This window comes from Sinocyclocheilus grahami, unplaced genomic scaffold (genome assembly GCF_001515645.1).
Source record: "Sinocyclocheilus grahami isolate Dianchi unplaced genomic scaffold, SAMN03320097.WGS_v1.1 scaffold402.1, whole genome shotgun sequence".
Taxonomy (NCBI): Eukaryota; Metazoa; Chordata; class Actinopteri; order Cypriniformes; family Cyprinidae; genus Sinocyclocheilus; species Sinocyclocheilus grahami.
In genome coordinates, this window is record NW_015505581.1 from 547548 (window position 1) to 575376 (window position 27829).

Consider the following 27829-nt stretch of genomic DNA (forward strand, 5'->3'; position numbering starts at 1 on the left):
AAAAAGAAATTCACCACAGAATGTAAACACGTTAATCACTGCTTTGGGACAGTTTATAATGAGATGCTATACGTGTTACCCAACAAACTTATCACACTAATACCTGTGGAACTCATTTTAGGTTTTGGGTCATTGAATATTCAAAGAAAAATAACAGCCATTTATCAGATCCTAAGTTCATTGTGAATAAAACAGTCACACAGAAGCAAACAATTCCTTCAGAATAACAAAATATGCCATACAGCTTCACAGTAACTTTCCATTACAGCAGTGTGTGTTTGTGTGTGATGGTTGAGGTTGAACATGAAAACTACAGACAAGAGTTTTGGCAAACGATTTCTGTTCGACATAAACCGGGAACCGACCACGGCTGAGAGAGATATCAGTAGCAGGACAGCTATCAACAGTCGAAATGCATCTCGAGAGCCTCTTCGAAACTCTGGTCCTCGTCGGTGCTGGACGTGAGGAAAGAGGCCATAGGGGAGCCTGCAGACAGACTGAGAACTCCTGCAGCGTTCGTGCCAGCGTTTCTGACAGATATACTAGTGAGGTTGATGCCGAGAGTGAGTCTGGTTTGCTCCAGGGCTTTTTCGGGCACGGCGAAAGCCTCCAGCTTCTTCTCCCCGTTGGCCATGTATGAGTTCTGGCAGCCCCTGCAGATGCAGTCCAAACAGGCCTTACGGTTGGAGTAGCAGGGGCATCTTTGAGTAATTCAAAAATCAAGAAACTAAAATCTGAGTTCAAGTAATGACCATTGAAAAGCAAAGGGAGGAATAAAACAACAATACCAAACTATACGATTTGAAAATACAACACAATATCCCACTAAGATCCAAGACTTAACTAGAAGAGTTTTCAATATTTGGTCAAAGCCCTACTGACAAGAGTTTTCAAGCATATTTAAGGATGCGGATGAAGCACGGTCTACCCTGCTTCATTACATAAGACATGAAATGGCGCAGTGTAACAGTAAACACATATTTCATACAAGTTTTGGTCCCTAGAACAGGAATCACAACACAACTGCGAGACAAACACATCTAATCAGGATCAGAGGAAAGAGGCAGGAATGGGTGCTAAAAGGTGCTCAGGCAAACGTTCAAAGAACATAACATCTTGAAATACTCGTTTAAAGTTTGCATCAAAACAAATATGATGACTGTGAGGGGAAAAGGGTTTAAAAGATGGCTATCTATCATTTTGCTTTTCATATTGCTTTAAAAATATCACTGCCATGAATACATTCTCAGGCAACACACTGAACACTCTTACATTCACTTGTTTCAGAAATCTTTGTAGATACTGTCCTGATGAAACAGTCAGCTCAGGCTGAACTAACAATGAACAACAGTGAGGATATAATGCTGATGAACTCTCGAAGTTGGAGAAACATAGCTGTTGTGACAGATTTGTGCTTCATCATCCTTACAAAACCACAGACAAATATGGAATTTAAATGTCTTTCTTTCAAACCTGGAACATGGCGAATAAAAGGTGATAGGGCGCTACCCTCCATTCAGCAAAATAAGGAACCATCTATTAAACAAAAAAATTATATAACTGGATATCCTGACGGGACACCCCACCCCAGTCCCATAACCAAGAGTCGGGGGTGACACAGGAAGTGATGACTATAGCAACCAGAACAGGTGTCTAAACCCATTAACACTATTGGGACTAAGTGCTACATTTTCCACCATTAGTAAATTGTGATTTTTATCTGACGTTAAACAGGTATTACAGATTGCTGTATATAATTTTACTTTCAATGAGTGTTTAGAATATATATAATGTTTATATATATATATATATGTATAAATTAATTTGGAAAAATAAATTCACCACAGAATGTAAACACGTTAATCACTGCTTTGGGACAGTTTATAATGAGATGCTATACGTGTTACCCAACAAACTTATCACACTAATACCTGTGGAACTCATTTTAGGTTTTGGGTCATTGAATATTCAAAGAAAAATAACAGCCATTTATCAGATCCTAAGTTCATTGTGAATAAAACAGTCACACAGAAGCAAACAATTCCTTCAGAATAACAAAATATGCCATACAGCTTCACAGTAACTTTCCATTACAGCAGTGTGTGTTTGTGTGTGATGGTTGAGGTTGAACATGAAAACTACAGACAAGAGTTTTGGCAAACGATTTCTGTTCGACATAAACCGGGAACCGACCACGGCTGAGAGAGATATCAGTAGCAGGACAGCTATCAACAGTCGAAATGCATCTCGAGAGCCTCTTCGAAACTCTGGTCCTCGTCGGTGCTGGACGTGAGGAAAGAGGCCATAGGGGAGCCTGCAGACAGACTGAGAACTCCTGCAGCGTTCGTGCCAGCGTTTCTGACAGATATACTAGTGAGGTTGATGCCGAGAGTGAGTCTGGTTTGCTCCAGGGCTTTTTCGGGCACGGCGAAAGCCTCCAGCTTCTTCTCCCCGTTGGCCATGTATGAGTTCTGGCAGCCCCTGCAGATGCAGTCCAAACAGGCCTTACGGTTGGAGTAGCAGGGGCATCTTTGACCTCTGCAGGTAAGAACACTTGGATTCTGGGTGGCTCGTCCACACTTGCAGCCTTTTTTCTCTTGCGTCTTTTTGTACACTACTTTAGGTGGCTGTCCTGGTTGCCCTGCTAAAACGCTAGCTGACAGCAGCCTGTCCTTTGCCTTGCCCTTTGCCTTCGGGACAGTCACTTTTGACTTCGCCTGAACTTTCTTATTACCTAGGTCTGTGTTTATCTGGATATTTTTAGTGGAACCCAGCACAGCCTTACTAACCTTCAAAACGCCTCCGTTTGTGACCACGACAGCAGGTGGGGAGGGCGCTTTCGGTTCAAATGCTATTTTAGGCGGAGGTGTGGCTGCTACCGATGGCCCCTGGATGAGGCTGGAGATGGGCAGAGGTTGGAGCGTCTCACTGTCGCTTTCAGAGCGAGAGCGCTTTCGGGTCAGATGCACTTTTCTATGGGCTGTGGCGAGGCACGTCAGGCCTGTCTGAGGTTGCGGTGGGTGTCCTGGCACAAGGGCGTCGCTGGTTTGGGACTGTAATGAGTTCTGACACGGCTCTGGTGTTGATTTAGTCTGTCCGCATGATATCTCCTTGCTCGCAATGTCAGATTTAAGGTTCTTCGGGATGCTTGTGCTCTCCGTACTGAGTTGCACCGATTCGGCACTTGTCTCTTGACTAACTTTGCACATTGCGTTAACAGTGACAGTACCCATGTGTAGTGCCGAGTCAGATTTCAGAGGTCCGTCAGCCCTGACAATCTCAAGGGTCTCTAGTTCAGCTGGGATCTGCTCAGAGGGTTTATCGGAGTCGGTCAGGAACACATCCGTAGAGTTTTGTGAGGAGTCAGTCTCTGTTTTGAGATGAAGAACATCCAAAGTGTCTTTGACAGGACTGAGGTCTTCTTGTTCCTGACTCACCCCCAACACCTCCTCCAGCATCTTGTCTCAAGGGTCTCTAGTTCAGCTGGGATCTGCTCAGAGGGTTTATCGGAGTCGGTCAGGAACACATCCGTAGAGTTTTGTGAGGAGTCAGTCTCTGTTTTGAGATGAAGAACATCCAAATTGTCTTTGACAGGACTGAGGTCTTCTTGTTCCTGACTCACCCCCAACACCTCCTCCAGCATCTTCTTGATCTCAGGGTAACCCTTGACCCCCGAGGCACTCTGCTCTGTTGTGACGCACACTGAGACACACTCGCAGAGATTCCTGTAGCAGTCGATAAGAATCTGGAGCTGTTTATTCTCCTCAAACTGCTCATAGTCTTTACACCAGCTGCAGGACGGCTTCAATAACATTTTCTTGCCTTTACAACCCCTGCAAACATAGTGCTGGCAGGAGGAATTTTTTGGAGCAACTGGATCCTGAAGCAAATTCCCTAGATAGAAAGCAAACTACAGATGAATTTAAAGCAATTAAGCATAGCAAAATAACATCTTACTATATTTTGTTCTATAGAGTGCAACGGTCAAGTTCTGGAAGTAAAAAAAATCCTATTCGTTTTCTCCATAGAGTAAACTGATTTTTAACAATAACTTATAAACCATTGAAGACAGACCTACTGGGTGCTACTATCCCTATTCTCTCAAACTTCTTAAATATTCAATATTATATTTTTGAATATTTTTTATCATCGTTTTTATTTAATCATTATATCAACGCTTAATGGGACTGAAGTCCGATTTTCAAATACTTTTTCCTTCAACCCAAATGCAGTGATTCACCTCGCAGCTGGTTCGTTCGGTTCATAGCTTATAACTTGAACGAAGACTTATTCAAATCATTATGGGAAAAATACTTGCAGGACCGAAGCTGGTGAAAAAGTGGGCGGGCACTGTACCGGCAGATAGTACCGGTCCCGAATGCTGATTGGTTGATACAGTGTTTCACCAGATCACCGCGAAGCGCAGATCGTTTTGTTGTTGTTGTGTAGCAACTCAATTTGCTTAATAAAATACAGTTTAAATGAAAATCTACTAAGTAAGAAAATATTGCATTGAATTAAAGCAATAAGCCATTCGAAGCTGCGCGTGTTGCTTACCAACGCCAATTATATTGCGAAAACATAGCACGGCCTCTCGTACATAAAGGCACTTACCACACACCAAGCAGGATAGGGAGTCTCTAAAGAAAGGCAAGACGTTAAACAGCCCTCTGTATGTGTCCGGGTCCATCGGGTCGCACTGCAGAAGAGAGCGGCACGCCGACACGTACAGCGCGGTGGCGTTTACCGGGTTCATCTCAGCGAGTTCAGTCAACAGCAGGAGAGAAGCGGGCTGATCGGCTACTGAGAGCGAGTCTTGATCGGACCCCCAATGCGCGATAACTGTGAGAACACAATCAACCAGGCTTGAGCCAACGCCTCACACAAAGAGTGTAATTTGACATGACTCGCAAGCAGATGAGCGGCTCTGAGTCGTCTGCTTGTTAACATGTCAAAGTTTTGCTCAATATTTCGTAGATCCTCCAGAGACCGTCAGTCCGGAGAAAACAAGCTGCATAGCACAGACTAAAGTCTGCTTTCCATGCGTGTCAGATCCCAAATGCCTCAATAGAAAGAGCGCTGAACTTTTGTGATAAAGCACACAGACACGAAGGACTGGACGATAAACTGCATTTTAGTGAGAGGCACAACAGGCCTCGAGCTGTACTCTCGGTGGCACGAGCTCTGCGTATAATCGGTCCACAAATACGAAACGGAAAAACAGACTCAGTTGCGCAAAAAGTATAATCCTTGAAATAGTCCAGCACAGGGGTTGTTTATGAGGCTTAACTGAACAGCTCACAATTGACCTGCTTGCTAGTTCGCTAGCTAGCTAATATTGCAGACTTTTCATCGTGTTGTTGAATAAGAGCGCTTTTCTCTCTTTAACGAGTGCGACAACCTTCCGTTTGAGTGATATGTTTATATAGCGTTCAACTGAGCTCGCTACGCTACAAAATATTTACATGCATTAGCCTGTGCTAAGAGCCAGTGTCGGTCCTCTGTTAACTTTTGCATCCTGAGAGGAACAATACCAAACAAGAGTAAAAGAGCGCCTGGAATTAAACGCAGCCTCCAGTGATTACTGCCCCCTCGTGTCTGACTGTATCAACCACACGCTTGACAAATCAATGTGAATTCTGTAAAAATGAACCTGAAACATTATCCCACATTTTCTGGAGATGATTTGAATCTTTCCCTTTAGAAAAACAATATGCTACTCCACTTTAAACACACTGACAAAGATGTCATTATTGATTATTTTTGGGAGTTTTTTTCCTCACAAGTTAAGATGGTCATATAATAAACCTAATTTTGAATTAGTTCTGATAGAGTTACCATGTTATTATAAGATGGTGAAACTATGTAAAAGTAGTAAAGCCAAAATATTTGTTAAAGGGTTAGTTCACCCAAAAATGAAAATTAGCCTATAAATTACTCACCCTCAAGTCATCCTATGTGTATATGACTTTCTTCTTTCAGACGAATCCAGTCGGAGTTATATTAAAAATGTCTTTGATCTTTCAAGCTGTTTAATGCCACTCAGCGGGTGTTGCATGCATCAGTCCAAAATAAGTGAAATAAAAAGCGCCCATCTATTAAAAAAAGGGCCTCACATGGCTCCGGGGGGTGAACAAAGGCCTCCTGTAGCGAATCTGCCCATCTATTAAAAAAAGGGCCTCACACGGCTCCGGGGGGTGGGTGAACAAAGGCCTCCTGTAGCGAATCGATGCGTTTTTGTAAGAAAAATATCCATATTCAAAATGTAATAATCACTTTAATCTAGCTTGTGCCAACAGTCCTACACAGAAGCAGCTCTGGGCGGATGACGTATGAGCTCAGCGTTGCACATGCGCCGGTGAGTCTCGTGAAAACCAACGTTTGTTAACAGGAGCAAAGGAGGCAAAGTTTCCTTACTTTAGCAAAGGAAAACCAGTCTCCTCTTGGCTTATATCGAAATCCTCTGACATTCTTCTTTATAAATCCTTGTTTTGTACTTCTAATTAGTGACCGTAGTTTTGTTTTGATCTCTCCACTGCGCTTATGCGTGCGTCACTTCTGAACGGCGACGTCTTACGTCATCAGCCCGGAGCTGCTTCGGTCTACAACAGTGAGCGCAAGCTAGATTAAAGTGATTATTACGTTTTAAATATGGTTATTTTTCTTACAAAAACGCATCAATTCCCTAAAGGAGGCCTTTGTTCACCCCCCAGAGCCATGTGAGGCACTTTTTTATTATGGATGGGCACTTTTTATTTAACTTCTTTTGGACTGATGCACTGCAACACCCGCTGACTGCCATTAAACAGCTTGGAAGATCAAAGACTATTTTTAATATAACTCCGACTGGATTCGTCTGAAAGAAGAAAGTCAAATACAACTAGGATGCCTTGAGGGTGAGTAATTTATAGGCCAATTTTCATTTTTGGGTGAATTAACCCTTTAAAGACTTTTAAGTTATAAAACTTTATGCAGTAATGTTTATGAATATGGAAACCCATAATTATAATCTGTATTTTATTTATTTATTTTCTTAGTCATTTCTTGTCCCCTGTTATAATCTTATGTAAATGGTAGCCTATAAATTGACTACTTTCTTAACTTGTCTATTATGTCTAATGTTTCTTCTAACTGTACCTCATAGCAGAACTAAAACATTCGGTGATGCTGCTTTTAGCCGTTATGCTCCTCGCCTCAGAACATGTGCTGAAAACTAGTTTTAAATCTAAATTAAAAACATATATTTTTAGTCCGGCCTTTCTGTAAAGACTTATAAAACCTCTGTATATTTCATGTGTTTTGTTTTGCCTCAATTTTAATGTTCTATTTTCCATTTCATATTTCAATCTTTATAAACTTCATTCTTATTCGTGTATTTTAATAGGTCTATTTTATTTTTGCTTAAATTTTTTTCAGTTTAATTTTTATTAATTGCTGTATCACTTTGGTTCCTTCTTGTCTGTAAAGCACTTTGAATTGCATTAACTTGTTTAGAAAAGTGCTACATAAATAAAATTAGCTTGCTTGCTTCAGTAAAAGCAGGAAAGGGAAGAAAAAGGAAGGAAAAAGAAGGAAAGAAATTATAAACGTACATATAGAGGATAGTGTTCATTCCCTTTCACTTTTAAAACGCAGTCACGAATCCAGAATTTGTCAAATGCATTTAGGAATCTAGAGTAATGCTGCATTCACTCCATGTCGTAATTACTGTAAAGGTGCGTTCACGCCATATCGTAATTACCGTGATTACGAGATACCAACTTGTAAAAAGCGTTCACGTCCTCGTAGAACTCGTAATTGCAACTTGTGAACTGGGAGTTTTCTGAGAGCTACAACTTGTACCACCTGACCACCTCAGATTCATTAGAAGCTATGTTAGTCCAAGGGTTTGAACAGCTCCAATCAGTTTTTTCACAAACGATTCTCACAACAGCCGAGTAACTGATGGGAACTGTAGTTTATCATGGTTGACATTAGTATGGACTACATCTATCAAGTTCGCCTAACTACACGCATCTCTGCGGTGATTGGTTCACTCACTTACGCCCTCTTCGCTAACCGGGAAGTGATTGGCTGTAAAAAGTAGACACTCGTTGGTGATTGGCTGAAGACACCGCCAAGTTTTTCGACAGAATCCTGTTCCCTCAGTGAAGCAGTGATGGCGACTTACGCGTTAATGCGAAGCAGCCTGGGACTGTTACATGGTCTGAAATGTTCTTTTAAAAGTGTAGGTCAGATTCCGCACGGCGCAGCCGCCGGGGCAATTACTCAGGCGAAAGGTCTACAAAATGCAAGATGCTATTCGGTCAAACATCTGTCTGTGCAGGAGAGAATCGAGAAGAAACGAAAGGCAGCGCTTACAGGAGGAGGACAGCTGAGGATAGCTGCACAGCACAAAAGGGTAAGTTAAGAAAACTTACTGTAAAATGAATGCAGCGGACAGAAGTGACAGCGCAACAGTCTGAGAAGAGCTCTGACCTGCTGTGCGCAGGGTAAACTGACAGCGCGCGAGAGACTGGAGCTCCTGCTGGACCCTGACTCGTTTGTGGAGTGTGACATGTTTGTGGAGCATCGCTGCTCTGACTTTGGCATGGAGGCAGATCATAATAAGGTATGACACCCCAACCTCTCAGGTCAAAGAATTTACATAATGCATCATCCGAAATATTTTCATTTGCATGTCATGAGTTATGACATAATAGCGTTAAATGTCTCTTGAATGAGTGCAGATGCAATTTCGTCTATTGCATTTTCTAGGTCCTTCTGTGAAAAGGCCCTTTTTCAGTTTGACAGAGTTTCAAAGAGATATATATGTTTAAACATCTTGTTAAGCTAATAAATAAGTGATTCTTAACCAGGAGACCGGGGCCCACTAGGGGGCAAACTTGCAGGGGGTCATAAAATAATTTAAATGTAATTGTATTCACGTAATAAAATAATTAAAACGTGTGTGTGTGTGTGTGTATATGTATATGTATATGTATATATATATATATATATATATATATATATATATGTGTGTGTGTGAAATAGCTTATTGTTTTCTTCACACTAAGCTGCTTACCTATTGCAGATTCAGTCTTCCCAGCCTGGTGCGGGTCTACAATTTTGTTTCTGGTGTCCTTTGACAGCTCTTTGGTCTTGGCCATGGTGGAGTTTGGAGTGTGACTGTTTGAGGTTGTGGACAGGTGTCTTTTATACTGATAACGAGTTCAAACAGATGCCATTAATACAGGTAACGAGTGGAGGACAGAGGAGCCTCTTAAAGAAGTTGTTACAGGTCTGTGAGAGCCAGAAATCTTGCTTGTTTGTAGGTGACCAAATACTTATTTTACCGAGGAATTTACCAATTAATTCTTTAAAAATCCTACAATGTGATTTTCTGGATTTTTTTTCACATTTTGTCTCTCATCGTTGAGGTATACCTATGATGAAAATTACAGGCCTCTCTCATCTTTTTAAGTGGGAGAACTTGCACAATTGGTGGCTGACTAAATACTTTTTTGCCCCACTGTATATATGTTTAAACATCTTGTTAAGCAAATAAATAAGTGATTCTTAACCAGGAGACCAGGGCCCACTAGGGGGCAAACTTGCAGGGGGGGTCATAAAATTATTTAAATGTAATTGTATTCACGTAATAAAATAATTAAAACGTGTGTGTGTGTGTGTGTATATGTATATGTATATGTATATATATATATATATATATATATATATATATATGTGTGTGTGTGAAATAGCTTATTGTTGTGCATTACAGAAATAACAGGCACATATCAGCTTAGATATTTTTAGATATTTTAAGGGGTTTAAGTGTTAATAGCTAATAATATACATTTTAAAGAAATAATTTAAATAGTGCAGTACAGCAAGGAGAAGGAAGATTGGTTACAGCTAAAAAATGGCATCATCAAGTAATGGCCTTTATCAAGTTACTGCATTCTTAGGCGGTGTTTACACGACACCATTTTTAACTAAAAACAGAAAACGTATGCATTTTGGTCGGTCATTGAAAATGCAAACTTTTCAAAATGGGTTTCAAAGTGCAAAACAAAGTTATTGTCTCCGTGTAAACTACAAAAATGCACATTTGTAAACACGGTGACGTCATGCGCATGCATATTACGTGTTCAGTCAGGCATGCTCGAGTACTTGAAGAATGTGTATGTGCACAAGTGTGTAGTGTTTTTTTTTTTTTTACAAAGTGACATTGCCAACTACTGGCTTGGCATGCATAATGCAGCCTTTTAAGTCGCTTTCATGGATCCATGTGCACTCGTTTTGACAACATAGCCATCTGTTTTTAACAAATGTAGATGAGGGACACTAATTGCAGTCATTTTGTAAAATGGAACATGTCTTTTACATGCATCTGTGTCTTCAGTACCCAGGAGACAGCGTAGTGACCGGACAGGGAAGGATCAATGGCAGACTGGTGTATGTTTTCAGCCAGGTATGATACTAGCTTTCGAATATCAGTTTGCAGTAACAAAATATCTTATTTATTATGATCTCATTTCTGCTTTGATGAGTGAAATGCTCTTCTGTTCTCAGGACTTCACAGTGTTTGGAGGCAGTTTATCAGGAGCTCACGCTCAGAAGGTCTGCAAGGTGAGGTTGGTTGCTGAGCGTTGTTGGACCTGACTAAAGTCATTTTGTTTAAAACACGGGCATAATGCTGTCAAATGGTGAGATTTCACATAAACCTTCTGCAAATGAATTGCTAGATCATGGACCAGGCAATGATGGTGGGAGCTCCAGTAATTGGTCTCAATGACTCCGGTGGAGCCCGCATTCAGGAAGGCGTCGAGTCTCTCGCAGGATATGCTGACATTTTCTTGGTAAACTGAAGGGTTTAACACCGCTATACACTTGATATATACACTTCCAAACTAAAGTTTGGGGGTGTTTTTTTAATTAAACGCTTTTGAAAGTCCCTCACCAAGACTGAATTTATTTGATCAAAAGTTAAATAATATTACAATTAAAATATTTTAAGGATATTTTAAATTGCAATTTATTACTGTGATGGCAAACCTGAGTAGTGCTGCATATAGAATATTTTTTTTGTGGAAAACGTGTTTTTTTTTATTTTTTATTTGATGAATGGAAAACTCAAAAGCACAACATTTATTTGAAACAGAAATATTTTGTAACCAAAAATGTCTTTAAAAGTATTAATTTCTTTAAAAAAAAAAAAGGTCTTACAGACCCCGAACATTTGAATGGATATGTGTGTGTAAAATAGCTTATTGTTGTGCATTACAGAAATAACAGGCACATATCAGCTTAGATATTTTTAGATATTTTAAGGGGTTTAAGTGTTAATAGCTAATAATATACATTTTAAAGAAATAATTTAAATAGTGCAGTACAGCAAGGAGAAGGAAGGTTGGTTACAGCTCAAAAATGGCATCATCAAGTAATGGCCTTTATCAAGTTACTGCATTTTTAGGCGGTGTTTACACGACACCATTTTTAACTAAAAACAGAAAACGTATGCATTTTGGTCGGACATTGAAAATGCAAACTTTTCAAAATGGGTTTCAAAGTGCAAAACAATAAAGTTATTGTCTCCGTGTAAACTACAAAAATGCACATTTGTAAACACGGTGACGTCATGCGCATGCATATTACGTGTTCAGTCAGGCATGCTCGAGTACTTGAAGAATGTGTATGTGCACAAGTGTGTAGTGTTTTTTTTTTTTTTACAAAGTGACATTGCCAACTACTGGCTTGGCATGCATAATGCAGCCTTTTAAGTCGCTTTCATGGATCCATGTGCACTCGTTTTGACAACATAGCCATCTGTTTTTAACAAATGTAGATGAGGGACACTAATTGCCGTCATTTTGTAAAATGGAACATGTCTTTTACATGCATCTGTGTCTTCAGTACCCAGGAGACAGCGTAGTGACCGGACAGGGAAGGATCAATGGCAGACTGGTGTATGTTTTCAGCCAGGTATGATACTAGCTTTCGAATATCAGTTTGCAGTAACAAAATATCTTATTTATTACGATCTCATTTCTGCTTTGATGAGTGAAATGCTCTTCTGTTCTCAGGACTTCACAGTGTTTGGAGGCAGTTTATCAGGAGCTCACGCTCAGAAGGTCTGCAAGGTGAGGTTGGTTGCTGAGCGTTGTTGGACCTGACTAAAGTCATTTTGTTTAAAACACGGACATAATGCTGTCAAACGGTGAGATTTCACATAAACCTTCTGCAAATGAATTGCTAGATCATGGACCAGGCAATGATGGTGGGAGCTCCAGTAATTGGTCTCAATGACTCCGGTGGAGCCCGCATTCAGGAAGGCGTCGAGTCTCTCGCAGGATATGCTGACATTTTCTTGGTGAGCTGAATGGTTTAACACAGCTGTACATTTGAGATGTACTCTACCGAACAAAAGTTTGGGGTTGTTGTTTTTTTATGTTTTTGAAAGATGTCACCAAGACTGCATTTATTTGATCAAAAGTAGTTACAGTACAAGCAATTTTAAAATAATTAGACTATATTTTAAAATGCAATTTATTCCTGTGATGGTAAAGCTGAAACAGTAGTGCTGCATATAGAATATATTTTTGTGGAAGATGATTTCATTCCCCCCCTATTTTTTTCAGGATTCTTTGGTGAATATAAAATTCAAAAGAACAACGTTTATTTGAAAAATTAATCTTTTGTAACGTTACAAAATGTCTTTAAAAGTATTAATTTCTTTAAAAAAAAAAGATCTTGCTGACCCCAAACATTTGAATGGTAGTGTATATAAATTCCAGGACTAACTGTGGACAATGGTATTTGTTCTTCAGCGGAATGTGATGGCCTCAGGTGTAGTTCCTCAGATCTCTCTCATCATGGGCCCGTGTGCGGGTGGTGCCGTGTACTCGCCTGCTCTCACAGACTTCACTTTCATGGTGAAGGTAAGACAATAAAGGTTAAGAGTATAAATGCGTATTAAATTCAATGTAGGTTTCTTGATCCCTGATGGCACACGCGTGTTTCATGAAATAGCCTGTGTTTGCAGGACACCTCCTATCTTTTTATCACAGGCCCAGATGTGGTAAAGTCTGTAACAAATGAGGATGTTACCCAGGAGGAGCTGGGTGGAGCGAAAACCCACACCACTGTGTCAGGTAGGTCTATTTATTAAGCCTGTGCTTACATCTGAATGTGTTTTGTGACAATGTTTTCTTTCAGGTGTTGCTCATCGGGCCTTTGAGAATGATGTTGATGCCCTTCTGAACTTGCGAGACTTTTTCAACTTTCTCCCACTGAGCAATAAAGATCCAGCTCCGGTCACTGAGTGCCATGATCCTCGGTGAGTTTTTGCACATTTGTAACTTTTTTTTTCTCTCTCTCTCTTTATCAGTCAAATTATCTTGGCCTTTAATTATCAGTGTCTTCAGTCTCATGCAATCTGCTATTGTCATGTCAATTTATTTTCCTCAGTGACCGGCCAGTTCCTGGTTTGGACACTATCGTTCCTTTTGAAAGCACAAAAGCCTATGACATGCTGGACATTGTTCATGGTGTATGTACATCTTTAGTGAACAAATGACTCAGATAGTCAGGTAAAAACTCATCACACAGTTCTTATGATTGTCATCTCACTCTTACAGATAGTAGATGAGAGAGAATTCTTTGAGATTATGCCCAACTACGCCAAAAATATTGTGGTGGGATTTGCCAGGATGAATGGACGGACTGTAGGCATAGTGGGAAACCAGCCTAAAGTGGCATCTGGTTGGTGATTTATATTATATTTTAATATTATGTTATATTATATTATTACTAGGGATGCACCGATGTATCGGCCGCCGATATTTATCGGCCGATTTTTCGTCAATTTACAACCATCGGCATATCGACTATATATGGAAAAAGGCCGATATAACAAACTGATTATTTGCGTGAAGGCACTGAGCTGTATAATGTCGGTTTCATAATCCTAGCGCTGCTGTCTGCACTTTAATGCTAATCAAATAACAAAAGACAAAAGATCGCACACTATTCTTGACTAAATAACTTTTGTAACTTTCATAAGTGTAGCGGACCTCATCTGAATGATGACCAAAACTTTACTGATGTTTTATTAAGTTTATTGCATCCTTTTTCACTCGGGAAAAATCACCATAAGAGCTAAACAAAACACAGCACGAGAAGTGCACATTAAACTCTCTCTCTCAGTTGCATTATCATCAACATACAGCGAATTACACAAAACACTTATAACATCTAACAGTAAACAAATATATACAGATCTCATGCCTTTTCGGAGGGTGCTTAATAAACTGACAAACTTTAAAGGGGTCCTATTATGCTTTTTCACTTTTTTAATTTTAGTCGGTGTGTAGTGTGTATGTTTGGGCATAAAAAAGATCTTTCTCGTCCGGTGTGCGACCGCCTTAAATGCTGTTTTTTTTTTTTTTCACCTCCGTGCCCAAACGTCTTTGTTTGGGCTTCCGAAAGCGGATGATGTCAGGAAACAGTGGTTGCAATTTATTTTTTAACTCTGTTCCTGAGCATTATAACCCCAATTTGCTATTGTATGCTGCGCATTTTACTGAGGACAGCTTCCACAACATGAGGGAGTACAGTGCCGGATTCGCCAAAAAGCTTTTGTTGAAAGACGGAGCAGGGGGCGTTGCAGTACTGAAACACCGTCTAAGCTGTTCGTCAATCACAACGCACTGGGACAGCTAACCAATCACAACACATTTTGTTTTTCGGAAGGCGAACTTTCATCAAAGCCGGAACTAACCGCACCGTTTGTCTGAAACACCGTCTAAGCTGTTCGTCAATCACAACGCACTGGGACAGCTAACCAATCACAACACATTTTGTTTTTCGGAAGGCGAACTTTCATCAAAGCCGGAACTAATCGAGCCGTTTGTGCCAGCCTGGGGAGAAAGGTATTTTAATAATGTAAATTATGTGAAAAATAATGCGTTTTTCAAACCACCAAGCATGAGAACATGTTCTAGTACACCCCCAAAACAAAATCAAGACTTTGTAAAAGAGCATAATAGGACCCCTTTAAATCCCTTTAAATCTTGCTTTCATTACCCATATAGTTCTGTAGACTAGAAAACCCGTCAAAATAAGAGTCCCGCCTTAGTAAAGGAGATCTCATACATATTTAAACTTACAAAAAATATTCAAATGTATACAAAAACAAATTAGAAGATTAATCATAATAGTTTGTTACAATAAAGGATTAATGTATTTAATTTATACAGTTAAGTGTTATTTTACATTTGTTTACTTTTTCTGTACCTGAAAACTGTTAAACCTACCTAAAAAGCACTGTTTATTTAATATGTATCTTTGTTCTGTTGTATTTATGCAGGCCTGCTGAATGTTAAATGGATCCAATCCATGTTCATTAGAAATTATTTGATGATGCAGAAATAAAACTGCTAGTATAATTTAATGCAGGTGTTGCTGATTTAAAACGATCAAAATACTATCTATTTTTTGATGCCAAAATTTCAAATAAGAGAGGAAGTGACAAATATCGGTATCGGACTCGGCCAATAAGTGATTGTTAAAATCGGTATCGGCCCCAAAAAATCCTATCGGTGCATCCCTAATTATTACCGATCAAAAGTTTGAGATCAGTAAGTGGTAGTGGTGTTGTTTTAATAGTTTTATTCAGCAAGGATCAAAAGTGAAAAAGACGTATATTTTTATACAAAACATTTTAAAATAAATGTTCTTTTGAGCTTTTTGTCAAAGCATCCAGGAAAAAATCAGTTTCTTCAAAAATTAAGCAGCACAACTGTTTAAAACATTGATAATAATAAGACGTGTTTGCGAATCAGCATATTAAGATTTCTGAAGACTGGAGTAATGGCTACTGAAAATTCAGATTTGCCATCATAGGATGACATTTTACAATATTAAAATAGAAAAAAGTCACTTGAAATTGTAATCATTTTTCACAATCTTAGTGTTTTTACTGTATATTTAAAATAAATGCAGCCTTGGTGGGCATAGAAGTTAAAAAAACTTTTAAAAAAAACAACTGAACCCCATTTTTTGGTGTTTTTAGGCTGTTTGGACATTAATTCATCTGTTAAAGGGGCTCGCTTTGTTCGTTTCTGTGACGCCTTCAACATTCCCATCATCACATTTGTGGATGTGCCTGGATTCCTGCCAGGTGTCTAGAAACTTTCATTATCCTATCCTTAACTTTGCCGTGTTTTCTAATTCCTTTTATCCTGAATTACCAGCATGTGTCTCCCTTTTTAAATAACACACTGACAGAACGTTCTTGTTTCCACAGGCACAGCTCAGGAGTACGGAGGCATCATCAGACACGGAGCCAAACTGCTCTATGCTTTTGCAGAGGCCACCATTCCAAAAATCACTGTCATCACTAGGAAGGTAGGAGGCAGAATGATGTGTGTGTGTGTGTGTGTGTGTGTGGGCGGGCATGGTTATGTCTTTTGTGCTGAATAATGCATGTTCTGTCTCCAGGCTTATGGAGGTGCTTATGATGTGATGAGTTCCAAACATCTGAGAGGAGACGTCAACTATGCCTGGCCATCTGCTGAGGTCGCTGTGATGGGTGCAAAGGTAAACCTGAGGACTTTTGTGCTGAAACCAGGGACATGGCTAATGCACTTGCATAATAAATGTGTAGTGTGCGTGAATTCTGGGGCTTTCTAAGGCATTTATGAGCTTTAAGCCAAACCCCTCCATTGAGCTGCATTTAAATCTCAAGATATTTTTTGGCCTAAATAAATATAAATATCAAAATTGGTCCCATCCCATATAAACAAATGTGTTCCAGCAGTCCCTAATAAAAGAGTTCAGAAATTCTTGTAACCACAAGACTGTAAGTAGCCGACAGAAGTGAGTGTTCAGAGAGCTCCTGCACACTAGCTTCAGTCCAGTGCTGCTGCTGATATACACTTGCACTGCAGCAATGATCACTATGCTTGGCTCTCTTTGGTGATTGTGCTGCTGTCCCTTCTACTAATTTCATTTCTACGCTGGAGGCTCACGCTTTGAGTTGAGTAACAGGTGCTGCTGACTGAGAGTGTGGATAGCACAGATCATATCACATGTTGACTGTTTAAAGTACAAACTATAAATATTTCTGCTGGGTGTCCATTAGTGATACTAAAGCAACGATGATGCACACTAATTTTCCAATGTTTTTGAAAGAAGCATCCTATGCTCACCAAGGCTCCATTTATCTGATAAAAAAAAAAATTTGTGAAATACTGATAATGTAATTCATTTTAATTACATTACTGTTTAACAATGAACTTTACAACATTACTGTTTTCGATTTTAATATTTTTAATAATATATTCTTGTGATGGCAAAGCTGAATTTTCAGCATCATTACGCCAGTCTTCAGTGTCACGTGATCTTTCAGAAAAAATTCTAATATGATTATTTGGTGCTCAAGAAACATCATAATCCATGTTGAAAATATTTGTGCTGCTTAATAATTTTGTGGACACCTGGATTTTTTTTCCAGGTTTCTTTGAAGGAACATTTGAAATGCATCCTTTGTAACAAAACTTAGATTTTTTTTTTTCAATCTTACTACAGGTAAAGTAGTGTATCAGTTTCCACAAAAATATTAAGCATCAAAAGCTGTTTTTAACATTCATTGTTAATAATCAGAAATGTGTCTTGAACACCAAATATACTATATTAGAATGATTTCTGAAGGATCATGTGACACTGAAGACTGGAGTAATGATGCTGAAAATTCAGTTTTGATATCAAAGGAATAAATTACATTATAAAATAAATTGTAATATTTCAATTTATTTTATTTTATTTTAAATATTCTCTCTTCAAAAACAACTAAAGCTTTGAACACTATATGTATATTCTTCAACCTTTTGATTAATCTATGGTTAATAACTACATATTACAAATACAATTTTATATGCATTTCTTTGGCTTTTCTCGTGAATGAAATTATTTTTTTAAATCCAGTGATCGCAACAACTGGACAAATCATGGAAATTGATTGGTCAAAAAGTGTGGAACCCTACAAAATATTTCTTAAATGTGCTACATAATCTATCATTTCATTTTTTTTAAGGGTGCTGTTCAAATCATCTTCAGAGGAAAGGAGAATCAAGCCGAGGCTGAAGCTGAATATGTGGAGAAGTTTGCTAATCCCTTCCCCGCTGCTGTCAGAGGTGCATCACCAGACACGAAACATTCATCTTCACAGCTCTTGCTCAACATGTTTACCCCACACTGCAGTACAAGTGCGCTCGCTTCTGCTGCTATTTGTGTATTATTGCTAAATAATGATGAATGTATTTCACAGGCTTTGTGGATGACATCATTCAGCCCTCGACCACACGCAAGAGGATCTGTAGAGACCTGGAGGTGCTCGCCAGCAAGAAACAGACCAACCCCTGGAAAAAACATGCAAACATTCCCTTGTAAATCTCTTCTCGGCACTTTACAGCAACATCTGTGGTTAGATTGGAAAGAATATCATGTTTTTCCACATGGTTCGTTGTGCCTTATTTATTTCCACTCATATGCATTATGCCATTATTTAAACACTCCCACGGTTCATGATTACATATTCAAATTTTTTTTTTCTGAAAAAGTGAGTTTTCCACAAGTTCACTGAAGAAAAGTTTTAGAACAGTTTCCATTAAAAGGGAAAGTGGTACATCATTTCTAGGCTGTACAAAAGAAAAACATTTTATATTGGAAATGTACAATTTACAGTTACACTAGCAAAACTAACCGGGGCTCAGGGTGGGGGAATAATGATGATCATGGGAAACTCATGTTGTTGACAGTATAACATTTCACTTCTTGATAGCACAGGACCATAAAGCACATAAACGGAGGCAGTACTTGAATGAGCCCCACTCAACACATGGCACAGCAGCCTCTGCTGTTTGACCCAGACAAGATCAACTGATGGAAACCCTGCCGTATAGACGCTTCACACAAATAAACCTCACCTCATTAAAACTAAATCTACTGGAAAGAAAATACTGACCATTCAAATGCTTCTGCAAGCCAAAATACACAACATGTCCTTCAGGACAACTGTCACAGAGATTTTTGGCTTTCTGACAATATTAACAGCATTTTTAACACTGACCAAATGTTTCTAACCATGCTTTGTCATTTACCATAATTATGACTACTGAGTGTTGTTTTATATGTAAAATCAGACCGATTGAAGTTTGACCAACATGTCCAACTGCTTGTTTTGGTAGGAAGAATCCGTTCGTTGACCTGATAGTAAAAGCGACTTCATAATCTTAACTGTACAGGGCATATACATAGTAGGATGGATAAACACAAATATGTACATCTTGAACATATAGGACCGTATATTCTTACATGATAAATTTGTACCACAATATAAATCCCATCCAGTGCGATTCAAAGGAGCTGACAAAGAACTTGTTTGACAGAAAAAATAAAATAAAACAAATCACCATACGTGACATGATTGGACTGCATCTGTTAAAATAATCTCCGGATGAATAAAAGCTCCTCTGATGTGGCATTTGATAAAAGAGGACGGTTGAGGGTTTGCTCCAGAATCACTGAACCTGGACACCAGTGCTTCCACTCTTATATGTATGTCTCTTCAGCCCTTTAATCACTTCAAATACTACTTTTCCATCTGTTGTGGCACCTCAGAACATGGGCATAGTGAAACCCTGGGGGGAAAAATGACAGGTGATTATTGGTTGATAATTAGAGCAATAAAGATAATTTAAGAAATTGCCATTTTTTCAAAGCACCAGGTTTGATATGCTTGTTTGTAGCGCTGCACAATTTGTGTGTTGTAATTTTTTTTGTGATATATGTGACGTGACATGTGGCCAAGTATGGTGATCCATACTCGGAATTAGTGCTCTGCATTTACCCATCCAAAGTGCACACACACACCGTGAACACACACACCATGAACACACACCTGGAGCAGTGGGCAGCCAGTTGTAGAATGTAAATTTTACTGTAAAAATAATAATATACTTAATAAAAAGCGATATAATAATAGTATAGTACAGCTGTAAAACTGAAATCTAGATTTATGTTTGGGCTAATTTCTTGGCTTTTAAATGTTAAACCACAAAGCTTTTATTCGGCAGAAAAGTTAGGAGACCTTAAAGCTTTGCTTTTGTCGACAGAGTTACAAACCTCTCCTTTCCCCCCCCCCCCCTACAACCCCTGCCGGTACGAGACTCGAACCCACAACCTTTGGGTTATGAGTCCGACTCTCTAACCATTAGGCCACGACATATATTAATATGACTACTAACTATTAAAATAAATATTACTGTAAAAATAATAATATACTTAATAAAAAGCGATATAATAATAGTATAGTACAGCTGTAAAACTGAAATCTAGATTTATGTTTGGGCTAATTTCTTGGCTTTTAAATGTTAAACCACAAAGCTTTTATTCGGCAGAAAAGTTAGGAGACCTTAAAGCTTTGCTTTTGTCGACAGAGTTACAAACAAAGCCAAACTCATGGTGCTTGAAGTGGAATTAAAAATATTAGTAAAAATATTAGTAAAAATGTTAATCACGTACAGTTTTTCACACACAAATATTCAAACTATATGTATTAGCTTTAATGCACTTATCAAAATAACAAAAAGTCAAAATTCAGAAGTTTTAATGACAAAAATAAGTTTTCAAAACGTATCATTTAACTTACAACCTGCAAGGGAGTGGAAAATGCATTAATGTGAAGTTATTTGACATTAAAGGGGTCATATGATGCTAATTCAATTTTTCCTTTCTCTTTGAAGTGTTACAAGCTCTTGGTGCATAAAGAAGATCTGTAAAGTTGCAAAGACTAAAGTCTCAAAAAGTTAAGAGTCAGCCACACCTACCTAAAACGGCTCGTTCTAACACGCCCCCACATGTCTACGTCATGATGTGGGGATGACCGATGAGCTTTGTAAAAATCGACGAGTTTCAGAAAGGCGGGGCATAGAGGAGAAACAATAATGTACAGTAAGTGGAAAATAATGTGTTTTTTGAACCTTAAACCGCATAAACACATTTCATTACACCAAATACACAAAATAATGTTCTTTTTAGCAGCATCATATGACCCCTTTAAATGAAGTATTTGAACAAGTTTATAAATTATTTGTAGTAAAACACCCACATACGTAGCTGGGTCATGTCTGCTTTTCCTTCTGTTACCATAATTCTAATCTTAAATTCAGGATTTGGCCTAAAATAATGTCTTCAAAATCATTCATTTACATTTGAAAATCAGTTGAGAATTGAACAAAGCTATAAACTGGAAGCTTTCAGACAGTTTTTCTGGCGATTAAAAGATAATACAAGATGTTCTCCCCTTACAAACAGATATCGAAGGCAAAATGTTACAAAAAGCACACATTTTATGGGAAAGTGTGATGTGCTAGAGCAGAACGACCACTATTTTTGGACTCAGCACCCCAAAATTAATAAGAAGCAAGTATTGGATTTCATTCAGCAAATTTGATGCAGGGCAGTGTTATTATATATTTATACAATGAGTAAAGCCTTACCGACTCATCCTCAATCATGGCTGCAGAGTCAAAGAAGTCCGTTCTCAGCTCTGCTCTCTCTCGCCTGTTCCTGGATGGAGGCTGCAGAGGATATAAGATAATATGATTTGGAATTTCTTTCTATATTTAATTACATAAGTACTCTGAGATGCTTTTATTTGCTAGTATCATCTGATTACCAGATCAATGACCATGGTGTCCTCAAATTCCTCACTCATGTCTTCCAGCTGACCTCGCGACGACATCATGACATCCTCAAAGATGGGCTCTGCGTCGTCCTCCATGAGACCACGTCTAGATTAGAGACATCAAAGTAGCATTAACTACAGCACGTTTCTCACGTGAAACATCCCACATTTCTTTCTCCACATACACAGTCTGTCGTACTCCACCGCTACGGGCCTTCATGTAGTTCATGGCTGTGCGTTCTTTCCTATTCACCTCCTCCATCTTCTGCTGGCCAAGCCAGGACATCTGCAGCTGAGGACTGACCGAGATGAAAACCACTCAATACTACGCACATAATTGTCTTCATAACACAACCAGTATTGTTACTGTAAACTAAAACCAAAACTATTAAAGATTTCGTTAATTAAAATAAATCTGAATTCAAATAAAACAAACATTAGATGAAAAACTTAAATGTAAATTCATCTAAATGTCACTTCAGATGTAGTTTCGCGTAGCCAGACATTCAGACTGACGGCTGAAGGTCTGGAATGCATGGCAGCTTTCATTGGCCAAGGCCCGCCCATGAGGCCGTTTCACCGACATGTCAAACAACCAATCACAGTTCGTTTCGTTTCAGCGTCATGCTTCGGGGTGTGGAAATGTCGCCACAATAACAGACCGATGTGTAAAATTCTTGGATGTATTTTAAAGATTCTATGCCGCGAACTTGAAATATTTCACATACTTTTGAGAATCCAGCATTTAGTTGATCCTGATAAGCGCTTATCGTCACAGTTGTAAACACGACGGCTTTCTTCTTTCGTGAGGGGGTTTGGCATCACGGCATCTTTGTTTCCAGGCGAAACGTTAAAGAACGCGACACACACGTCTCCCAGAAATCCTGTATAATTCAACCAATCCGATGACGACTTCAAAACTCCTGAAGTGTTTCCACTTTTTTGTGCCGAATGCATCAGACATTCAGCCAATGGTCCTTGGGCGTGACGTCTGAGGCTGAGACTTCTTCAGATTCAGCTTCTGTGCTACTATAACAGTGCAAGATTTATTTATTTTGTTTTTTACAGTGATTTCATTTTGATTGGTAACAACAGCTATCTGGTCTGTTTTGAAAATTTGGTTCATTTGGTAGATACTGCATGGTATTGTGATACTTCAGCTGGTATAGTATCTATATAGTATGAACATGGGTAGTATGAATGAAATTACCACATCTGCCATGTTGTCACTAGGCGCGTTTCCATTACCCTTCAAATTGCGCAAATTGAAGGTGCGAATTGGAAACGTGTCAATTTTCACAAAAACACCCCTTTTTATATCACAAAAACTCCCATATATCGCAAAAACGTTTTTACGCTTGCATGAGGTATTTAAGGCAATTTGAAAAAAGGAATATTTCGCAAAACTGCAATGGAAACATGGCATACGTAAAAAGTAATATGATCATTCTTTAATGTACTATAACCTCCAAGAAACACCTCATACGTGGCCGCTTTCTAGTATAAGGGGCTTTCCTTGCCATTAACGCTTGGATAACCACTTATTTATACTGCACACGTCTGCGGCGCATTACAGTTCCGATACGGCCGCCGGAGCTGATCGCAGCCACTCTAGTCAATGCTTGTGTTTATACCAGCCACGCCGTGGCACGTTTCAGAAGTGGTTCTCCGTGCTGCTTCACAAAAGATACTCGCCTACGTCACCTTTGATTAAAAATAATGGCTAGTGCAGTGGCTGCGATATACGTAAACCTACCAAAATCCGTCGCCATTACTTATTGCGAGAGGAAAAAATTATGTTTAAGTCACATAACATCAGTTAATGGAAACGGCGCCATTTCGCAATAGATTTTTATTGAAGTTTATAAAATATCACAAAAGTTTTGAGCTAATTTGTAATGGAAATGCACCTACTGTCACAAGACCTACCAGGATCAGCTGCATTGCTATACAGCCAACTCCTCTTCCGTGGCTTCACAGGATAATAAAGTTTAATCAAATCAAATCTCAGTGGTAGTAGTAGTCTGGGTCCTTTTTGCATTTTTTTTTTCCCGATACTATTAATTCAGACATGCTGCTCTTTTGGCGTACTGTTTTCAGCATACTATATAGTAGGGAAGTGGGCATATTTGGACACAACAATTAAATACAACATTATATACACTGCATATCCAAAATGGAGGACTAACTTGTGCTCATGGTTTTGAAAAGAAATGGACACGTTGCTTAAGCATTCATACATTTTTGGCTATCTAGTGTATTTTAAGATTGACCACTTACTTATGAACATAGTCAGATTCAGAGCCGGGCTCGGAGAGGTGCTCAGCAGCTTGCCGAGGGTTTTCTCGGAGCACGGTGGAGGTGAGCTGGGGTGTCTGCAGGGCTCCGGGGGTCTGTAGGGTGTCATTCCTCATCATCCAAGAGCCCTCCACACTCTCCTCTGCAGAACCACGACACCACACACAAAACAGCCCATGACTGCTTACTTTTAGGCATCTCGATCAACTGAACCAACCCACAGGCCTCCCGTCTCATATCAGTATGATTACATCTACTGGCATCCTCACCCTCAATGCGTTTCTTGTGCAGTGGTGGACGGCCCTTCTTGCTCCGTATGGATCCAGCTTTGCTGCTGCTGCTGCCGCTGGTGATGGACATGCGATCTTCATCTCCACCCGTCAGCAGAGAGTTCCTGTAGGAGATGAGCGGCAGCCAGATGTCTTCCCGCCTCTCCATCATTTGCTCAGTCATGAACTTCTCCAGATACGAGTGCCTGAGAGAGCCAAAAGGGAGAACACAAAGATATGAACATATTATTTTTATTTAATAATATTAATATAATTCTTAAAAATGCAATTATATATATAATATTTTTTCCTCGTTATTTATATAAATTTGTATACATTACAATGCAATCAAAGTGCTCCTCAGACTAACTTACACTGTTTTCTTGTCTTGGCGAAGAAGCTTTGAGGAAAATTCACAGAGAACCTCCAGGAAGGCCAGATTTGCAGGGGGATACTCTGGTCCTTTAGGATTCTGATACTTGAAGGCGAACTCAATGCCATCTCTGAATACAACAAAATTATTTGAGATGGGTAGAATGAAGAAGAGGTCCATTTGGTGTTTTGTAAATATAATCCAAATATTAAAGAGAAGTTACTTGTGCAGTGTGGCCACAGCCTCTCTGGTCTTGATCTGGTCCAAGCCAAAGGTGAGGGCAAAGCGACGGGCCAATTCCTTTATGCCACTCACATGAGATGAGGTCCTGTCTAAGTTAGGCCCCTGATCCTGGATCAGCTCATTAAAGAGCTGAAGAACAGAAAAAAAAACAGTATTAATAGAATGATCAAGATCTGAAATGATAATGCAGATATCATGTGACTCTTATGCTAGAATATCCCTCAAAATGAAGGCTGTCATCTCACCTGCTGTAAGCTCAGGATGAGCGTCGGAGGTTTCCCAAAATGATCAATGTCATTAATATTGTCTCTAGGCTCACCCATGCTCTGATTCTCGTCATCCTGGTTTATAAACACATGGTCTAGGATGAAGTTGAGCAGCTCGTTCTGTAGGGTGCTATCTGGGTTGAAGACCAGAGGTTGCAGACCCTCTCTGGACCCTGTGGTGAGCTGGTGACTGAAGATCATCAGCAGGTCGCATAGCAGCATGAATGCCTGGAGGAAGAGATGGGACGGTGAAACAATCGTAGCATGAATGACTACTGCACAGGCACATCTTTCCTGAATGAAAGGACGAACGAAGGAGCTCACCTGCTCTTTAACCGGCGTGTTGACGTTTGAAAGACACTGCTGGCACACAGCTAGAAAAGACTTGACAACCCTCCGTAGTGCTAGGAGATCATCCTGAAATCAAAGAAAATATTTATGTTTCTGGTTTGAAGTTGCAATAATCTGTCAATGAACACCCCTCTTATGCTTGTTCAGCCAAGTCACATTCAATATAGGATGAGATTACAGATGTAATGTGAAGGGGTTGCTGAACGGTTCAGTATCACTGCTGATAATGAAGTAATGCCGTGTATTTTAAATTGTATTGCATCAAATCAATCTGCTAAATAAGAAGTTAAAACATTAAATAGATGCATACCTTGGATGGAGCTCCCTCTGTGATCTTCACAAGCTGCCATAGTATGGAGTAATGAGAACACTGAAGAGCCTGTACTGCTATCTACAAAACACAGTGAAACACTCAGTGAGTATCAGGACATAATATGATTTTATGAAATCAATGTGTTGCAATGTCACCTGAAAACATCTCCAATAACTGGGTGAATCTCACAAAATTGTTTACAAAGTACGTACAAAATCAAATAAAAGTTGCAAGATATTTTGTTTGTCTGGAATATTTGATTCTGACTGGTCAATCATAGCATTTTGATTGAAATATTTTTGTATAATACTAACTTTTTAAATGCTACTAAATTGTGCCAAACGTTTATAAATTAATGTTTCATTTTCAATTCTCAATACTGTAAAACAGCAAAGAAAACCATTCTGAACATTCTTCCAGAATGTATTAAAAGAAATGTTTCTTGGGCAGCATATCAGTATATTCAAATTATTTCCTAAGAATCATGTGACACTGAGGACTGGAGTAATGGCTGCTTTGCCATCACAGGAATAAATTACATATACAATACATATTCAATATTAAATTACATATTCAAATAAAAACAGTTCTTTAAAATTGTAATACAATTTCACAATATGACTGTTTTTAACTGTATTTTTTTATATCACCAAACTTCTGACCAGTAGTGTAATTCATTTAAATAATACTGCTTCACAATACTGAGAACTGTCCTCAGTACTTTTATGTCTTCTTCTTAATGTAATTTCTTACTTCATTCCTTTAATTTTGGGTTGAAAAGTGACCAGGACATGTTCTTGATAGGCTTCTTGAGATTCCCTCATCTCATATCTGAAACAGACGCACCTGCTCTGGCATAGAGCCCTGCTCAATTCCCGTCCTTAGCAACCTGTAGCAGTTCCCGAACAAATCCCATCTGGTCAAGTCATGAGCACTGATTGAGAGGAGAGACAGACACATTGCTTGTTCATTAGCACTCAATGACTAAAGTGGTCAGAAGTAACTTGCACTGCACAGTGATTTAACAAGACAGCAGCGTACTTGTGAAAGGCTGTGAGTCTCCTAAGAGTGGAGAGAACATTGTAGATGTCGTCATCATCCGCCTCTTCCCCCTGTAAATAACGCAGACATTCACAAATGTCTGATCAGCGACCCTTGCAGAATTCTATGAATCATACATAATTGTTCACAAACTCTACTTCAACAGCCTCAGTTTTTAAAAGAGAGCAATGAATGAAGCTCTGAGATGTAAGCACTGAAATGTTCAAGTGATAGTTCAACCAAAAACAAAAACTGTGACCATGGCTGTTAAGCACCAAAAATGAGAACAAGGAAAAGAAAAGAAAAGTAAAAGCAGTCTATATCAAGGTTTTCAACCTTTTATATGCCACAGACCCCCAAATGGCAGTTATGTATTATCATGTTTCATGTTCATGAGAAAAATTTATTATAAATATACATAAAATATTATTTGGGAAATTTTTATTTATTGAAATATGTACTCACTATTGTACTGTACTGTTAGATTTTGGTATTTATTTATTTACTTACAATTACATATAATTTTTATTCTTTATTTAAATCAATTATTTATTTATTCTATTTATTATTAACACATTTTTTATTTTATTCCCACATACCCCTTGGAGCCATACAAGATGAAACTCGAGTTGAACTCAAGTTGAGAAGCAGATTAGTCCAATTTGTTAAAGAATCATTCAGTCCGATTTCTAAACTGGATCAATCAGCTGAATGAAATTCAGCTCAAAAAATTCATTCACTGATCCATTTATTGAATTCATTTAGCAAAGGGTTCATATGGACTATTTTTTATGATGCTGAAACAGCTGTGGTCACTATAAAACAATTATTAAAAAGTGACATGAGGCTGATTTAATAATAATAATTGTCATTTTGGGGTGAACCATCCCTTTAATAAAAAAAAAAAAAGCTGTCTCCTCTTTGTTAAAAGTGCTTTCTCAA

The 27829-nt window shown here is 38.8% G+C and overlaps 2 protein-coding genes and 1 pseudogene across 5 annotated transcripts; 1 reads left to right on the forward strand and 2 right to left on the reverse strand.

The window, feature by feature from the left end:
• Positions 1-29: 29 nt before the first annotated feature.
• Positions 30-8437, reverse strand: LOC107550607 (E3 ubiquitin-protein ligase MSL2-like). Of its 3 annotated transcripts, none has more exons than XM_016231922.1 (4): positions 4615-5514; positions 3632-3894; positions 2530-3446; positions 30-701 (listed from the first exon to the last, which is right to left on the reverse strand). In XM_016231922.1, exons 1-4 carry the CDS (start codon positions 4754-4756, stop codon positions 401-403), a joined length of 1623 nt encoding a protein of 540 aa, XP_016087408.1. In that variant the 5' UTR covers positions 4757-5514; the 3' UTR covers positions 30-400. The 3 variants fall into 3 exon arrangements, with proteins under 3 accessions (XP_016087408.1, XP_016087410.1, XP_016087409.1); XM_016231924.1 differs by lacking the exon at positions 30-701 and adding an exon at positions 8421-8437 and having other exon boundaries at positions 1852-3446; positions 4615-4842; XM_016231923.1 differs by lacking the exon at positions 30-701 and having other exon boundaries at positions 1852-3458; positions 3644-3894.
• Positions 8133-18583, forward strand: pccb (propionyl-CoA carboxylase subunit beta). 2 transcript variants are annotated; one of them, XM_016231920.1, is made up of 15 exons: positions 8133-8401; positions 8492-8611; positions 10388-10456; positions 10558-10614; positions 10731-10844; positions 12813-12923; positions 13028-13136; positions 13201-13321; positions 13453-13534; positions 13623-13746; positions 16058-16165; positions 16292-16392; positions 16486-16584; positions 18080-18179; positions 18314-18580. In XM_016231920.1, the coding sequence occupies exons 1-15, from the start codon at positions 8159-8161 to the stop codon at positions 18433-18435; spliced, it is 1680 nt and encodes a 559-aa protein (XP_016087406.1). In that variant the 5' UTR covers positions 8133-8158; the 3' UTR covers positions 18436-18580. The 2 variants fall into 2 exon arrangements, with proteins under 2 accessions (XP_016087406.1, XP_016087407.1); XM_016231921.1 differs by lacking the exons at positions 8133-8401; positions 8492-8611; positions 10388-10456; positions 10558-10614; positions 10731-10844 and adding exons at positions 11848-11967; positions 12069-12125; positions 12242-12355 and having other exon boundaries at positions 18314-18583.
• Positions 18505-27829, reverse strand: part of LOC107550610 (cohesin subunit SA-1-like) — a 59116-nt pseudogene continuing 49791 nt past the window's right edge.